Source organism: Dendronephthya gigantea, unplaced genomic scaffold, assembly GCF_004324835.1.
Source record: "Dendronephthya gigantea isolate DGI-Jeju-01 unplaced genomic scaffold, DenGig_1.0 000014F, whole genome shotgun sequence".
NCBI lineage: Eukaryota > Metazoa > Cnidaria > Anthozoa > Malacalcyonacea > Nephtheidae > Dendronephthya > Dendronephthya gigantea.
The window spans coordinates 473,677-492,827 of record NW_021163024.1 but is presented as its reverse complement, the minus strand read 5'-3'; the positions used below and the strand labels follow the sequence as shown (position 1 = coordinate 492,827).

General features: G+C 36.3%; 1 protein-coding gene across 1 annotated transcript in view; it reads right to left on the bottom strand.

Annotated features, from left to right (window-relative positions):
- Window positions 1–18,926, bottom strand: part of LOC114519687 (xanthine dehydrogenase/oxidase-like) — a 33,566-nt gene extending 14,640 nt beyond the window's left edge. Inside the window, 20 exon segments of the mRNA XM_028539856.1 lie at window positions 156–236; window positions 8,414–8,572; window positions 8,916–9,016; window positions 9,492–9,558; window positions 10,121–10,225; window positions 10,508–10,585; window positions 10,673–10,740; window positions 10,803–10,905; window positions 11,349–11,372; window positions 12,130–12,249; window positions 12,465–12,538; window positions 12,835–13,021; window positions 13,894–13,958; window positions 14,387–14,463; window positions 15,119–15,200; window positions 15,203–15,216; window positions 15,658–15,719; window positions 16,164–16,267; window positions 16,545–16,713; window positions 18,840–18,926. Coding sequence (XP_028395657.1) covers window positions 156–236; window positions 8,414–8,572; window positions 8,916–9,016; window positions 9,492–9,558; window positions 10,121–10,225; window positions 10,508–10,585; window positions 10,673–10,740; window positions 10,803–10,905; window positions 11,349–11,372; window positions 12,130–12,249; window positions 12,465–12,538; window positions 12,835–13,021; window positions 13,894–13,958; window positions 14,387–14,463; window positions 15,119–15,200; window positions 15,203–15,216; window positions 15,658–15,719; window positions 16,164–16,267; window positions 16,545–16,671 — 1,698 coding nt within the window. The 5' untranslated portion in view covers window positions 16,672–16,713; window positions 18,840–18,926.
- Between the last annotated feature and the right edge of the window lie 225 nt (window positions 18,927–19,151).

The following is a 19,151-nucleotide window of genomic DNA, read 5'->3' as shown; positions in this document are numbered from 1 at the left end:
TTAATTTACATGACATGCACTGCCAATGATCCGAAATGTTTAAAACATATATCTGAAAAGTTTGGACTGCATGTCGTATAGTTTTTCACAAGTACAGCTATCTCTCTTATTGAAGACTTCATAGATTTTTTCAACAGACCCTGTGTTCTTATTACCTTTGTCGTTGTAACAAATGCTCCATAAATTTCTCCCTCTGGCCTGGGTATATCATCTATGTATTCAGCCTCGCCTGAAGCCTAAACATTTATTTACGCAGATTAATTTATAGAAACGATACACCTTCTTGAGAATAAATTCACAAAAATCTTTTAGCCTCGTTCCTAAACGTAAAGAAAGGTAGGCATTGGCTCATGGGAGCGAGACACTCTAGCTATAACGCCGGTTTTCCACTAGCGATATTTTTTGCGCGAAGCGACTTTATTTCTTTGTATTTGAGCAATTTGTTCCAGATGGTTGCATTTGAGAGCTCTGGAACAAAAGTAAAATGTCGATTCGCGCGAAAAATATCGCTAGTGGAAAACCGGCTTAACTCCTGTGTCTAAATTAAAATTAATTACCATGTGGCAAAACAAGGATATTCGCGGGTAATTATAATAACTTTTCTTAGAGTAAACAAAAAAATAAATTCAAAAATTACACCTACGCCTATTTTCACTGTTGGCAACTTAATTTGCGCGAAAACCGAAATCCGTCCAAGTGATTGGCTGGCGAGATGATTTGTCAAGAAAGCTTTAGGATCGCTTTATACTTTTTATCCGTTTGCGTGGATAAAGAGGTGTGGCAGGTGGAACGGATTTAAAAAGCATTTTAGAGAGGTTCACCATACCAATGAGAGTACACAAGCTAATCAAATGCGATATTGTCTTGCAGATTAATCAATCACGCGATTACTTTTTGCAGACTCAAAGTTTAGATATTTAAAATCTAAGAATAAAAAAACTTGCGATTGACTTTTATTTATTTTTTACTTTTGAAGTTATGACCCAATGCTAAAACGTGTGAGCAATAGGAGTTATACAGCAGAACAATTTATATTTTAGTGTTACGGTTTAAACATACATTATCTTTGGAATACATTATAACTACATGCAGTTTTTTATTATACATAGTTTCCTTGATGAAACCAGTCGAATTTCTTCTTCCAATCATAATCCTGTTTTCCAATAAGAACTGAGTTTCCAGATTCAGTCTTTCTTGGCTCGATTCCTTTTCCTCCAACCAAAGTTATTCCGCGCTTGCAGAAATAACGAGGATCACAGTCGCCCGACACTGACATTACGAAGTTTACCTTCACGGCAAAGAAGCAAAATCCAATCAGAAGAATCTTCAAAAGCATTTCGACCAATCGTAAAGAATTAGCTAAACGTTAATAAAAAAATGCAAAAATTAATAAATTGTACAAGAATGTTTTGCCGAAAAATGTAAAATTAAAAAGTATTTAATCTAAGCATATATTCGTTCAGGTATTTAATACTATATGATAAAAATGAGCATGTTTGAAACTAAAAGAAGATATTTGAAACTTTTAGAGTGAACAATCTCGATTGATGGAAACTCTCAAGAGGAAAGCAGCCTTTTGGGGCCAAATGTATAAAAATGTAATCGAGCAACGGAAATTTTCAAATCGTAAATCAGTTATATATAAACGATAATGAAACTGACCGCTTCATTTGACAACGCCACGTTTTTTACGAGCAAAAACTGCTTTGAAAATGTATTGCTTGCATCGTGACCATACAGCCTGGGCATTAGTGGCATAACGACATGTTTTCATGGATAGAAATAACACAAGAACTTCATGTGAAGTTATATTACAGTTTAGAATAGAAAAAAGAATACACGTGTTTTCTACTGTACTTACTTCTTGTTTTCACATCTGCTTCCAAACACTTGGCGTATGGTGTCCCAAAAAGATAAACTCCGCATATTTATAGCATTCTAGCTTCTGCACGCCAAAGGCCAGGTGGGATTTTCATCACGTTTTATCACACCAGGCCCGTCAAACGTTGGAAAGTGAATTTCCACGAAACGCAGAGATTTCAATTAATATCGCCGTATTTTTTCAGCATCTCTTTTTTACCGCTCGGTTGCATCGCGTGTATATAGGAAGAACTTGCCATTCTAATTGCGAAATTTACCGATTTCGTAACATCTTTTTATTAAACGATATGTTGCGTGTAACGTTCAGCCCACAACCTTGGTCAAATCATCTCATTTATTATATATATTAACGCGGTCATGCTATGAAGCGAGTTTCCATTTTCTTAAAAGCATCGACTCTTGGAAACGATCGAAATGTAGTTCCGATTAATATTTAACAGGCAAGAGCTTTTTTAAAATTTATCTATTATATCAGTTCCTGAAATCTTTTTGAAATAAGGTAGGATATTGGCTTACTATGTCAAGCAAACTAGTAGAAGATTAGGCCACCAAGAGCGAATTTTTAGAGATGATAATGAATATTTTACATGACATGTTGTGTCGGTGAAGAAGACAAAGGGAGACCATGCAGAGAGGCCGGCAGAATGTTCCCATCATGCCAGCTACTTTTAATCTAATAGATTTTACACAAAGGATTTTCACAAAGAAAGCCAATATAAATAAATTTAATCCACAATTATTTGATTAATATTAACTAACTATTCTTTACTTAACTAGTCTTGATAAAAACCTCATTATTGCACGGGGTCACATAACGTTCAAACAATCTAATAGGACTTGTATTTCCTGAAGCGAGTCTTTGATTACTTTAAAACAAAGACAATTCAGTTAAAGTGCCCATGTCATAAAATTGGAATTTATATCATTAGAATCGCCGTGAATCGTATTTTACAAAAAATTGTAATCACATTTGAGTGGGGGCTGTCCTGTGCCCTTTGCTACCATATAAAATTGTCATAAATTTAACATTTAATTATGATGCCCACTTTTCGCATAGAAACTAACTGGTAATGTTATTGAAAATGCGTTCTCCCGTGGATTTGCAAGTTCGCATGTACTTGTAAATTAGAGTTTGCTCTTCGTGTGGTTGCTAAGGTAAAATTAATGTGCCCTTTTCTGAAACTATGCTCCCGCCGCCCTAAACTGCTTCCGGCGCCTCTGTATATAAGTATATACATATACATATATATTATACACCTAATGTATGCTCCCGAGGGAAATAGTGCGTTTTGTTTTCCCAAGAGGTTTTTAATTTAAAAAAAAACACTTCACTTTGTTATGACAAGAAGCGGGCAACAATTTTTCACTTGTTTCCCTGGCGGGAAACATGCATTGCATTTATGTAAATTCATGTGACTATACGAATGAATCAATCACATTTAAAATACACAGCACCTATATGTACAACAAATTACATTAATACTATTATTATGATTGAGGATTTTCTGTTGCTCATGAGTGCCGGTATTTCTACAATGTGTTTATGTGTAATTACATCACGCATGTCTGTGTGATTCTCTGGTTTAATTTATTTTCATTACAAGTCAACTGGGCTAGAGTATGAGTAGAGTTCCCATGCACTTTTAAAAAAATGAATTCAATGAGAGTTATCGATATTAAGTGAGAAATCTAACACGTCTCGCGCAAAAGAAACATATAAAATTATGTGCATATAAATATAACCCCGAACATTTCGCTTTTATTATGGCATCTTTTTTGACAACATTCTTTAGCTGTCTTTACTAAAATGTGCGCACTCGCAGCTTTTGAGACGTTATTTACTGAAACTTTTATCTGTTAACTTAAACACTGCTTTCGTGTTTACAACACATTGGCACATGCAATTGGTCATGACTCATGGCGTATTTACAATGCACGACTGTTGCCAGGAGCGTAGAATTATTAAAGACATTTCACGACACATTTTGATAATATATGAGTCACTTTATACAGAATTGTCTGTTAAGTAAGAACAACCACTTTTTTGCGCGGTTAGCTTCTAATATTACTCCATGCATGCAATAGAGTTACTAAATTGTCGCGTCGAACGATTCCCTTTTGTGACGTCAAACACCTTGTTTCGTACCAGTCTCATTTGCGCGGTTTTCAGAGTTTTCATTCCACTAAAATCAATGTTTAGATGGCAATAACTCGAAAAATAAAAATCCAATTTCAATTTTGATTTAGAACTTACTAACTCATTTCAAACAAAAATTCTAAAATTCTAAAAATTCGCATTTTATGACATGGGCACTTTAATTCAATCCCAGAATTTAATGTCTGGGTATAATTATATTGTGATATAAATTTAATGTTTTGCAAAGAGATTTCTTTCTAATGAAAAAATACACCACATATATATTGACCAATATAATAACGGTCGGAAATTCTTCACACATTTCAGCGGTATGGAATCACCACTGTTACCACGACAACATGCAGCAATTACGTCATATTTATGGTGCCTGACTGTTAGAATGTAGATTTAAAATGCAAGATACTAATTAAATATCCTAATATAGTGCATATCGATTTAGATAACGGGCTTCTCGTTAGAATTAGATGACGGAGAATTTTTTTTTTTTTGAAATGTGCATGAAGAAGTTGGGGAGTGATGGTATATGTTGCACCCCAAACGATAATTCTCTTTATATGCTTGTTGTTGTAGATTTACTATAGAATAGGCCAGCAATGATATATATTCAGTTTGTTAATTCCAAGAACCTTTATTATCGAAAGTAATTACTTCATAAAGCTGCAAAGCTGCTACAATGAATTCCGCTTTTCTGGTATCTTAGCGTAAAAGGTTTTCTAAAGATGTCGATACTAAGATAAATCGACTTTAACTTTAATATTCTTGTTAACTGACGGCGTCCATATAGGTAAACGCATTACTGAACAAAGAGTGAAAGAACGGCTTAATGTCTGGGGTCGGTTGTATGAAAGTCGGATAGCGCTATCCACCGGATAGTGATTTTTTCAATCGCTTTAAAATAGCCCGTTGTTTGCTATAACTTTGATTAAATCTTAGTATTCCTAAATCGAGTATCCTCTTTAATAATTGCTGGTTCGAAAAATGAAATTTTATCGCTTTTCGAGTATTTTTAGAACGGTTGAAAAAATCACTATCCGGTGGATATAGCGCTATCCGGCTTTCATACAACCGGCCCCTGGTGTCCTCGCTACAACTGTTTTTTCATTCGCTCCCCAAATGTACCTGAATCATTGCGTTTTTCCGGCTTTTACGACTGCAAGGGCCCTAGGCAAGTGTCCCCCTTGCCCCCCCCTCCATGAACTGCTGCTCAACGTTATATAAATAAATCTGCAACACATAAGTCATGTTATGCCAACCATTTATTGAGAATAGAAATAAATGAAAGAAGTCAGAATATAATAATGGCCTAAGGATATTCATTTGGTATAGTGGCTGAAGTAGATTGGTAGTTATTCCGTAAACAAATCAAGTATATATATAGCATTAACTTATAACATATATATATTAACAATTATGTTTCGGAAAATTGTTTACTGGTAAGCGGTGGTCGACCTTTAATAAGTTTCTTATACTCTGAGTTAGCCATAGATCATTCTTGAAATATAGGATCATCATTATTGTTTTGAGTGATTGGTTTCCTGAATAAAGCCATTTGGATTTTATTCTTCCAATTTCCTCTTTCGGTAGGGACTGAGTTTCCAAATTCAATCGGCTTTTGCTGCATCTTGTTTCCTCCAACCGAATCGATTCTATCAGTGCAGAAATAAACAGGATCACAATCTTTCTCAAGTGGCATACCGTAGCTCATCTTTATGGCGATAAAACAACCAATCACGAGAAACTTGAAAAACATTTTGACCAATCAGAAAGAAACTAAACACATAAGAATTGAAATATTATAAGAACTTTCATATTATACATAAAATATAGTTAAAAAGAGATTTAAATTGCTTTAAGAAAAGATGGGATGCATGCAAGATGGGATACTTGGTATATAACATGTTTGTTTAAACTTTAAACAGATTGGATATAATGATTTACTCCTAATTTAGAATGATGAAAAAAGTATGTAGCTTCCTAATGACTTTTCCTTCTTTTATAAAGCGATAAATTATTTCCAATAGTAATACGTTTGTGATTAGAAACAAAATTAAAAAAAAAAATGCATAAATCGATCGAAGATGGATATGCAGAAATCGAACTTTGCAGATCGCTGTAATTTTACCTAATCGCATGCATAATTATTAATATATATATGTAGCCTACATTTTGAACTTATAGGAATTAGGAACAGTATAATAATTATTCACTGATACAAAAAAAAGCTGATCACATACACTTACTTTTTAACGATGAACAGTCTTTCAAATACTTGGTGATTGTTTTTAGACGAAAATCAAACGCAAATCCACATATATATATAGCCTTTTCCCCGTGAAAAAGTGAAAAATATAAGACTTCCGCACGCCACAGGCCAACTGGGAACGTTGTTTCATCACACCAGTGGCCGTCCATGGTTGCACTGTGAGTTTTTAATCTTTGCAGTGGTTCAATTAAAATCGCCATGTTTTGCTATATTTTCGTGGAGCATTATAAAAAGAATAATTTGTTTTCTATATTTAAAAACACATTCTTTTTCATGCGGTGAAAATTCAATTAAAAAAAACTAGCTGCATGTAAACACTCAGCAGATATCGCTCAATAACATTAATGCATGTGAAATAAAGCAGTATTAATTGTGTGAATATTAATTTCGCCAAACATAAATACCGCAATACGTTGATATTAACTGGCATTCTTTTTTTTGACACGAATTTCGTGACAAATATTTATGAAAATTTTCAATTAGCTACAAGTATTCATCATTTATTCATTTCAACAAATATATCATGTTGCTTAGGCGTGTTGATCTTCCTTATTTGTACTGCAGAATTTTAGGGAAAATATTACACATGAGTTTTTTTTCTAACACTTCATAGTAAACAAAATTATCAATAAAAATCTTTTTAGCCAATCAGAAACGAGGAAATTGTTTAATGGCAACAGTTCAAGAATCACCTCGCCTCTTTACGCGCGAATATTTTCCTTGATTGTCGTCAACTCTAGCTTTCAATTCCTGGGTTTTACGAAATTATCTTTATAAATGACTTCGCCAACGCAAACAAAATATTAATTGAACGTGGGTGAAACTGTTAAAAGCAATCGTACGTCATCCCTTACTCCTACTCATTTCTTTAACAAAACATATAGATACATGCATAATATAAATATAGAAATTCATTAATACTAACAGATAGTGTTTGGGCATCTTCGAAAATAATAAGAATGATGAAATATAAGAAAGGAAAAAGAATATTTTACAGAAAGAGATTTCACACCTGGCGACCGACCAGACTTACATTGTGTAGCGAAACCGCACAATAAGATCTATAAAGTTGCACATTTTTTTGCACAATTTCCGTCAATTAAAACTTCACCCTTAAATGACAATGCAAGTTATTTTTTTTATCTTAATGAAAAAGAATATAGAAAATTCCAACTGACATGTCCACACCGGAAATAATTCATAGCAGTGGCGTGGTCAAAATATAAAACCTTTCTTTAAAATTATTATTTGGGAAGGGCAACGCTAGTGATTATCCCACGTTTAACGTAGGAAAGCTGAAGCCCCATGCAGTTAAGGATACTTATATTTATTCATTTGATTGGTTGATAGCCACGTGAGCAAGATAGCGTGTTACATACCTTCCACGTGCCTGAGGGGGGAGGGATTGTGTCTTGTTTGTTTGGTTGATTGTTGCTTGGGGACAGTATAGGTAATTTGGCGTAATAAAAGGCAATTTTTAGTACTTTTAAAATAAATCTCAACTAAATCTTAACGCAAGGGAGCCACTTCGACGCCAATAAGTATCTACCTAATGTGAACGAGTTTTGTGATTGGCCTTTTGTAACAATAGTGAACAGTGTTTATGATTCGTTCTTTTGGAAATCAATTTCTATAGTTCATTGTATTTTATTGTTATCATAAAGCTTGTTCATATAGGTACGTACTGACTCTCGACGCAAATGCCAGCCTCATACTCGACCCTGGCGCTGCTGATTTTTTGAAAAAACCTCGAATGCATGGTACAATAAAGTTTGCCTGTATAAGACTTTTAAATATAATTTTAAACATTTGCTATTTGATTCACAAACAAGATAAACGTTCCCACGGTTTTTCACTTCCGGTTTGATAAATCAGTTTATTGAAATGTAATTGTGGATGAAAATGAGGCATTCGTCGTGTGCAGTAACGGCGGTACGTGGCGATTTCGACACAATCTGGGCGTAATTAAGCGAAGGTCGCGAAAGATAAAAAATTTCATGCATGCATATGGCATCAAAAACATGCCGAAACCTGGTTAATTATATACATGCTAAAGTATAACAGTAGGATACTTCGTACTCGCAAAGTTAAAACAATCAAATTGCAATTACCTGTAATTTTGCAGTGGTTTTCGTCATGGGCTGCGTCAAAGGAAATTCACTTGGAGTTGTATCAAAACTTTGTTGTCCTGAAGATATCGGTCTTACATACGGAACAGCAGCAGAAATCACTCTGGAACTTGCTTTATCACCAAGAAGACTAAGATAAAACTAATAAAAAGAAAAACAGAATTATTATAAAATAAACAAGATCTATTGTGTTTCAACAATTAGATTCTTGATCCAAAAAGGTTAGTTTTTATTTAGTCCGACGTAACTGGAGTTTTAAAATCATGTTTCCTCACACGGTAGCCCAAATATGAGAGAACTAAGCAGTCGCGTAGCCGTTCTGACGATTTGGCGCCGCTTAAGATCCCGCTTGGCTGATTACACTATACCGAATTCATAGTGTAAACCGAGCTTAATAAACACTAAAATCTTAGCATAAGGGAAAAAACCATCAGGCTGGCTAAGCTACTGAGACACAGTGACTGCATAGCATAAGTCGTCTTACCTTATAAAACAAAGAAAGAGCCAAACTTTTGCGATATTCTGCACTTGCAGTGAGTGGTGTTGACTCTGGTATAATTTCTTTACCCAATGCATTCATACAACCTATATTGTTGATATTAGAAAGTGAACTGGGAACGTAAATGAATTTACAATATATTTGTGGTGATATATAGAGACTAAAGGTAGACTAGGATTAAAGACTAAGGTAGACTAAAGGTAGAGTAGCACTAAGATAGTTATTGAACATCAAGAATTTGAACCAAATTTAAAACACTTGGGAATGATGTCTGTACCAAATTAAAAGGATTAAGTCAGTGTTGGTGTAGTCAAGATTATTAACTTGCACGTCGTGCTTTCCTGTTTTCAACGGAGAGATGGCACGGGTGAATTATAAATTTGTCCCATACATTTTGTCCAACTCTGACCCTAACGCTAACCCTAACCCTATAAATCCCCATATATATTGTATGGGGATTTATAAATAAATTAATTGAATAATTAAATAATTATACATATCAGAAGCGAGGGATATTTGGAGATTCGCAAAGTTTTCACAACGTGTTTTTGAAATTCTTACCTTTTAATGTTTCAGAGTCGAGAATATTCTTTCCTGAAAGATACTGCTGTGTACCGCTTGCCCGAAACTAAAGAAAATTTTAAACAGCATTTTATGACAAAAATGTAGTAAAAGTTTAATGAACACAAAACTCCGAAAATGAACTTTTTTTAATATATTCTCGAGCTTTTGACTGTACAATAGTCTGTGCATCCACCATTAAATATATTTTTGGCTGGTACTCATGCAAAGGATTACAACGCAGGCCTTTAGGCAGAGGTGTCGGGAAGTTTTTGTTGTCTAATTTACAATGATTTAATATTCGGTGCAATTATAATTACATATTACATTATAAGCCTTAAAAAATTACGCCGGATTTCGGATGTTCGATGATCGAAATGATTTTTTTATTAACCTATGTAATAAACAAAATTTCGCTTCATGTTCGCTGAGAAAGTCATATCGTCTTCTCGGTTTTTCTTAACGGTCAGAAGTTTATTCGTTTTATGTCACGTCATAGATTAAAAGTGCTGAAAACTCGAAATTGAGGTGCGACAGGACGAGAAACATACGTATGAAGTGTGGGTGTGATGCAATGGCGATTTCACACAACTGATCTCACGATCTCATACAACATTCATCATACCTACCGGAGAAAGCTTCACACCACCAAACATTAAACTTGGAATTCCTTTTATCGTATAGGTTGAGTCCATCGTAGCCTTGAATCCAGCATTGACGTACGCATGCGCATTCTAATGTAGGAATTAAACGACAATGTAACCAAGAGCTGCGTGGCAAGCTCGTCTAACAACGTCGCATCAAATGTGGTATAAACCAGACGAATATATGATTACGAAACCCCGGCTGTGTTAAAACATTTGTGGAAACATATTTTTTTGGGTGGGAGGGATTCAAATACATAAAATAATAAATATTGACCTAGAAGTAAGTTTCGTCCGTCGGCGCTGGGGGAAACAAGTAAATACGGAGAATAAAATCTCGTGTTCTGAAAAATTAACAAGCGCTTTTCTTACCTGGTGTCGTGGCATGATTTTAAAGGTGCTTACAAATTCATCACTGGCAGTAAACGGAATATCGATTCTGAGGAGCACCTGGAGAAAATTATATTACAACAATGACGATGTTAATGAAAAATTATTGGGGCAGATTGTATTTGGCCTGGACGGGAAAACGCTTACCTTGTTCCGCATGTCAACATTTAGAAAATCTTCCAAACCATAGGACTGTGTTGATCCATCAACTTTACCTAAAATAGAAAATTGTTGTAAAAAGTGTGTTTTGAAGAAGAAATGAGTCTTTAGTCTTTACCAATAACAACAGTGGCTCCAACAGCGCACATTATTATAAACATATCTGACGGAAAATCACGATGCTTGTGAATCATCATCAGATTTCCAGCCCAGCAGCCAACCTATTTAAGATAGAAGGGAAAATTGGAATTATTAGTCCAATATCATTCTGCTAAATGGTAACAAAATTAATGCATTAAATTTTGCTGTATATTACTTAAATTTGTTTGATTGGGCGTATTCTGCGGAAGTCTGGAATAAATCTGATGTTCTAATCTCGTTGAATTTGTACAAAACTGAAACCGATTCTGGAAATTATAAGGGAACGTTGTCCGCCCTGCATGCCCCGCACCCTTCGCTACTACTGGTTAACCAAGTTAACACAGGGAATGTTGACCCCCCTGCATATCCCGCACCCCTCGCCGCCACATGCTATCCTAGTTAACATAGAGAATGTTGTCCCCCTTGCATGCCCCACATCCTCACCCCCCCCCCCACATGCTATTCTAGTTAGCATGCTGAAGAAGTATTTTTAATAAATCGTGATATTTTTGTTAATACTTACATTTCTGACTGGGACGTTGGCAATCTAAAAAAAAATGAAAAAAATTACAAGGTGTATATTATTAATTAACAGCTTCATGCTTAGGTGGTAAGTAAGTACATGGAACAGTACCCTAGTTACACTGTGGCAGTGGCTGGTTGCTCGAAAGTCAGTGTAGTCTAACAACCGCAGTCGACGTTTTTATATCAACTCTATAGTCTTAAGGTGCGGTAATACGGTGAGAGATGTTGCAGGGAGAGATTTAAACGTGTGTGCAATTGTGAACAATGTTAAAACATATTGTTAAGGGTTTTTTCGGGAAAGACCTTGATTTGGAGAGGTTGTTGCAAGGTGTAAACAACAGGTGGGATAAATATTTCACTTTTTACGCCAGTTCATCAAAATTACATGAAATAGTAAATATTTTCCATTTTCGCCTGTTCCCCAATTACACGAGCTATTGTCTCATGTGATATCATGAAACACCCTGTGTGACCATGGGTAACATTCGCAACAAAACAACAAACTCAATGAATAACTTAAATCTTATACAACAAAAGTGGAATGATGCAAAATATGAATGAACGCGAAGCTCTAGGAAAATCGTATTAACGATATTCACGAGGAGTGAAGAAGCTGATCGAGTTTTAACTATAGTAACAAGCAAGGCATTCGAGCAAAACTTGTTTCAGCCAATATGTTAAAAAAGAAATATATTTACCATTATTGGTTAACAGAACTAACTGCTTTATTGTTCATAATTTCATAAGAGGAAATGTATATTTTGCCACATTTACTTTACCTTTTTGATATGAGTTGCAAGAGTTTCAAATGACTTGGATTTGGAAGAATTGGCTCTCAGCTCTCCAATCATTTTGTTTAGAGAGAGTGCTGCACCAAGTTGCAAAGCTGTCTCAGTTACCTGAATTTGCAGATTTGAGTTTGTCAAGCTCAGATTGCCGAGGATAATGCGGTACATTGGAATTGTAGAGTTAGGATTACTGAGATTAATAGAGGGATTAAGTTACTGGGATTATGAAGTTTAAGTTGGATGAGATCAGTGTGCATGCATGTGAAGCAGCAAATCTTGTTTAAGTTAAGTCACGTAACACAAACTACGGAAACAAACTATATTACCTGTACGGTATTTAGTTCAGGAACATCAGCAATATTAATGAAAACATCATAATTACCATCGTTTTTGTAAACACCTGAAATATATATGCAGTACTTCAGTTTCTTGTGCAACGATAGAATAAATCACAAGTAATTATAATTACAGCTCAAGTCGTATCTATCGAGTCAAGTTCATACTAGTGATACTACCAAACCCAATTTTGACGGAAAAACATAGTGTAGCCAGCCTGACGATTTAGTCCCACTATGCAAATACTATAGTGTTCATTGACTGTGAAACAATCAATTTCGTCAAGTGTCAATCAGTTAGGACGTTTTAGGTTGCATTATTATGAGAAGTTATAGAAAAAAAATTTTTCGCAAGAACTACCTTTTCCAGTGTTACCAGCGACCAATCTGATGGCCTCAGAGTGATGTGAATCCAGTATCGTATAGAGATCCTTTAAAGATGTAGGTTTAAACCATAACGGGCGTGCAGATATTTCTCCTTCACTGAAGAAACAACCTTGACATGTTTTAATCTCATCACAGCATTTTCTTTGACATCTGCGAAGGTCCTGGAAATAGTTCGAAACGTATTACATAATGATTTTTTTACCCTCATGGATACAGTTGCGAAAGAGCTGCAGGTATGTAGGAACCACCCAGAGGTATGGTAGTATGAAGGACCACCCAGAAGTATGGTAGTATGAAGGACCACCCAGAGGTATGGTAGTATGAAGGACCACCCAGAGGTATGGTAGTATGAAGGACCACCCAGAGGTATGGTAGTATGCAGGAACACCCAGAGGTATGGTAGTATATAGGAACCACCCAGCGGTATGTTACTACGCAGGAACCACCAAGAGGTATGGTAATATGCAGGAACCACCCAGTGGTATGGTAGTATATAGGAACCACCCAGAGGTATGTTATTATTCAGGAACCACCAAGAGGTATGGTAATACGCAGGAACCACCCAGTGGTATGGTAGTATATAGGAACCACCCAGCGGTATGTTACTACGCAGGAACCACCAAGAGGTATGGTAATATACAGGAACCACCCAGAGGTATGGTAGTATATAGGAACCACCCAGCGGAAGGTTACTATGCAGGAACCACCAAGAGGTATGGTAATAATAGAACCACCCAGAGGTATGGTAGTATATAGGAACCACCCAGCGGAAGGTTACTATGCAGGAACCACCAAGAGGTATGGTAAAATGCATGAACCACCCAGAGGTGGAACTATTTAATAGTGGGATAGATTGTACAATTTTGCGCCAACTGAGAGACTATCTAAAACTAAGGATAGTGCGGCTCCTCCCCCACACCCCCTGATTATAGCTTTGTGGGGGTACAGAACCTTGGTGTGTGAAAGTTGGCTAAGGGCAAAAAAAGTGGGAAAGACATGAAAAAAGCTCATGGTTTGACCGCATATTATATACCTCAATATCAATGGGATTTTCATCTTTCGCAAACGATTTCATCGCATCAAGTATGGGACGGAAACCTAAACATTAATAATAAATTAGGATAAACCATGTTGTGTTTCAATAGTTAGGAAAAGTGTATGTTGTAGGAGTGCATACTAGATACATACACCTTAACGAAAACATGCATCAAACTTCAAATAGCAATTTAACATTTTATTCCATGTGCAAGAGATGACGCCGCCATTTTCCACAAAGATAATTGGGGAGAGGAATAGCTGCAGCGTGACCTGCCCTCCCTCCTTGCCCCCGCGTTTTAGGATAAAATTATCGAGGTCATCCTTCGAGTTTGAAATTGCCATATTCTATTTCCCTATCTGTGTGACAGTGCCGAGATAAACAGGTTGGGTGGAAACGTCATGCCATTAAGTTTTTTCTTTCATTTTTTCATAATAGCGGTTTAAACTCGCACTAAAGCATCGTTTTAAAGCTTCAAAATGTCTTTTACCTGTACAACGACATAAGTTGCCATCAAAACCATCTTCAATATCTTGTTTAGTCGGTTGAGCATTTCCCGAGAGTAATCTTTTAGAAAACAAACGAAAATGAAGAAGGGTTCATTAATTGTAACTCAGGAGTTGGCACAAAAAGGAACTAATGCGAGAGTGAAAAACAGTCACCAACCTAACGATCCACCATTTTCCTCCATATGTTTGGGGGACATATTATGGATATGACTATACTATGTTGTCATAAAACTACTCGTGCATTAGTTGCATATGACATTCCTATTTGCAGCCTTTTGCCATTTCAGGTGGATATTAATATACATTAATTCAAACACTAACAAACATATACCGCAACCGACTGTGGTTTAGAATTTTGTTTCATATTTCAAATGGGTCGTAAAACTCTCGCGGTTTGTAGGAGCCAGTCGAATAAATGTCTCGGACGTGTCAAATTTCAAATCTTAATATTAATAGGAACAATGGTGGACTGAAATATCACATTATTCTTTTGCTTACGATGGGCTTAATTAGTAATTAAAGTGTGGTGCATCATGGGCACCAATAAAGATTGATTACAGGGTGCAATCATGCGAGGGGGTGGTAGGCACTGTAGGTACCTATAGCTACTATCTTGGTAGTGGGTTGGTTGATGTTTAGGTCGGTAGGTTACGTAGTTTTTGCCTGCAAAAAATAATTATAGCAATTTTTTCCTTCTCGTCTTGTATTCTTACCCGTACATATTCATTACCATTCCCGGAGTGCAAAAACCACACTGACTGCCATTATATTGCGCAATACGTTCTTGAATAGGATTAAACCAGAGCGGCTGCTGTTGAAAGAGTAAAAGGAATCAGAAATATTGGTTCACTTTTTTCATGTAAGTTGGGTATTGCAAACGCCGAAATACTTGAAATACGACGAACGTAGTGGGATTTCTTGCTATAAACTGTGATATATTTATCTGCCTTGAACATATATATAGTATGAAAGTGATAAATATTGCTCAAGAACGGCGGAAGAGCTTTAAGTGATGTGGAAATATTCATATATTCATGTTAGCAGGCCGTATGAACATCAATTTCAAAAAGAACTAACAATGCTGAAGGTGAATATATAAATATTAGCCCCCTTCCCCCTACTTCCGCCGTTCTTGTTGCTAAATTGAGAGACGTTTTGCTGGTGTTACTATTGACTTCAGTCTGTTACAGGAAAAAAGGAAAGCACATTTCGGACTCCAAAGAATAGCCAAATTCAAGGAGTGAAAATTTACCTCCCCAATCCTTCAGTCGTTGTAATCTTACATCCATCCACAGCGAAGAGAGGAAGAAGACACTGTAAAATTAACGAAATATATGTCACTAAAGACCTTCATCAGCAGGCAATTTGATGAAATATAAGAAAAAATCGTGCTACGAAAAGCAATAGATAGGATTCAATTCTTAGCATGTTAAACTCTGAGCATGCAGAGGACCTTGTCAGCGGCTTTTCCATTGTGTTAAGGTAGGGACTTTCCCCCAAAATGTACATCTTCTAGTAATGTATGGGGAAGTTTGTTCACTAGGGAAGAGTTAGTCCTAATATTGATGAGTGTATATTTCGTAATCGATGCTTATTTTATATCGACGATTCATACACAACCTTAAATTAAACCTTATTCTGATAATGATTTTAGTTTCTCAACAAATAGTCGGGAGCGGATTTAAATCTTTCTAGTCGTAAACATATAACATTGCCGAGGAAAGAAGCGAAATTTATTTTCTAAAAAATGCATCTTACGCTGTTGACGGCCATCACTTTGTCCTTTTTCGTGGCTAGATCTTGTTTTGTCAACACCACAACACAGGCGCCACACCCACCTTCTTGGCATGTAACCTTCGTTCCTAGAAGATGATATTAAACACACACATGATCGCTGTGATGAAAATACTGCCTAAACCTGAGGAATAAAAATTGAGGCTGAGTTTGCGTTAGACCTTTTAACCGCTTTTATGCTCGCAATGCCTACGGTAGTTGATACTGAAAGTCAATTTAAGTTGTGATGACACTATGTTCGAGAAAAATTAGTTTAGCGATATCAAAACTTAAGTTGAAACTTATGTACATTAAAATTTGACGGATTAAGATATTCGGTAAAACATGACTGAAAATGTTCTATACCTTTCAGTCCAGGTTGTGATCTCAGCCATTCATTAAACGATGTCGTTGAACTTGTGTTTGAAATAAGATACTTCACACCATTAACTTCAACGTGCACTGTAACTACTGGTTCCTCGGACATTTCCATGTAGAATCACGAGCGTTCACTGTCACTGTATTGATATCTGGACTGAAGCAATGGAAATAGAAATCCTGTTTGCCTTTTGGTAGTAGAATTGGTTTTACTAAGGAATAGAACACAGGTAGCGTCGGTCAGGGATGAATATAGGAATTAATCCTCTTGGAATCCCTAAATTAGAATCATGTGCCCAGTACAACCTACTCTACTGTCTATACAGAATGCATAAACGAAAGTTCCCTTAAATCAGTGAGATTCCGTACCTGGTACCCTGGAGTTTTTCCACGTGAGCATGGTTCAAATTTGGAATTATTAGTACAAGTGATTGTTGAAAATTTTGCCGAAATCAGACTCGCTGCATGGACGAGTTTTTGTTTCAGTAATATTAGCATGATAAAATCGTTTCGTTGAGATCTTTTAGAATAAAATTTTCAATGATAGTCTGAAAATTATACTCTTTTTGCTTCACTTTTTCAAACTCTCCATTTGTTTAAAAAAAACGACAAAGGGAAATTTAGCTTGCGCGAAAAATACAGTCATCAGTGCAGCGATTGCTTGCTGTAAAAATTTATTTGAGTTTATCAAGGAGTCAAAGGAGTATGGACCAGGGTCAAACAGTCGCGTAGCCAGCCTGACGATTTGTTCCGCTATGCTAATATTTTGGTGTTCATTTACTGTGAAAACAATAAATTTCTAAAGAAATGAATAGAATATAATAACTCGAAATTTACATAGCGGGCAATATCGTCAGCTGGCTACGCCACAGAAGTCAAAGGAGAATGTAAACAGTGGAGTGAGAAAAATATTAGTGAAAATATTTCCGTCTGCTACTGACCGACGTTTGTCGTCGAAAAATGTCACATGCCAAGATGTTAGGGTAACCTGGTACACAGAATACACAGGGTATTAGCGACCTTAAGCATGTAGGACGCGAACGCGACGACGACGGCTATCAGTATAATGGGTCATTGAAAAGAAATGAATATTTAAAGATCCATGATGGGTTTTAGAAGTCGTATTCGTTCTGTCTACAACGGGAAAACGTGTTTTTTTACGTCTTGCCTAGAACGGCTGCATTTCAGGACCCAGCGAGCCCTACCTCGAATTAGGCTCTATATAGAATTGTCCTTAACGCCTTATACTCGCTAAATCGGTACGATTAATATACAACAACAACTTTGCTATAGCATTTTAATATCTAAAGGAGAATTTCAGCGGCGGCGTCGTGTAGTCACGACCGCTGATGTCAAGGTGGTTGATGTGACAGAATATTGCTATGTCCGGTTTTCATATACATTCAGCAATAACATCAAATTACCGTTTATCAAATTAACATCAAATTACATACAAATTACCGGTTTTCATACATTCAGCAGTAACATCTTCACTGCTGAATGTATGTAAACCGGTAATTTGTCATAAATCGCCATATTTAATGCACTCAATTAAATACAAGGCAATGCGATTAAGTATTGAAGCTCTAGGCTTCGTTGTAAACCCACGTACGTCATAGCCGTGGTTGTAGGAAGTATTATTAGTGTTGTCTGTGTTGAGGCAACAAGGTTTTAACCAAAATTCTTCTGCTTACACGAAGAAATACAACATTGTCAACAAGCTGTGGGGATTTTCGGCTAGTGTGTGTAATACTGCCTCCGGTGTGATGAGCCTTAGACTTAGGTAATGATGTTTATCGAACGAATTTGCCGACATGCGCATGTCTCGATTATAATGATATTTTGACTTTACTGAATTTGAGTACTCTTAATATTGAGTAAAAAGTCCAAGGGCAATACCGGTTTGGGAGATTTTTATCACACTTCAAAACCATATGTGTTTATACCTGTATTTCACAGTCGGGCGCTCTGTGTCATTACTACATTACATGCAAGAGCAACTCCCATGCAGATATCAAGAAAGAACCATACTCTAGACTGATTGTATTCTCGATTTGTCCACATGCATAGGTTGAACGGATTCGTGTTTTTGCTAGACATTTGGCGACCGTATAAACAGTAGATGTTTCGTACTAGCTCGCATTTTCGGGTATAATGGTATATGGTTATTTATAAAGCTAGGATACTTGCATTCCTGGCATCGCACGAAAATGTATATCGTTTATTAGACAACGCATTTACGTTTTACAAGTACATCATATTGGTGAATTATCGGCGACTCACTTGTTTCTTTTGAAATCGTCTTGAAAGCCTGGCTGTTCTTATTCCATATAAATTGATCACCTCACCTATTTGACCAGCAGCGGAAACTGCGACGTAACATAAACAAAGACGTATTAAATATTTGCCGAGGTCACTCATTATGCACAGGTCATGCAAATTAGCTGCAAATTAGTCGACGTAATTTTCGGTTAAAGTGTCAGTCAACAATGACTGACTTAGTGCACAAACAAGACGCTTGCTGAGTGTTTTTATATATGATAGCGCAAGTTAGTTAATTATGTGGAATCGGGGAATCGATTCTCCATCCCCAGT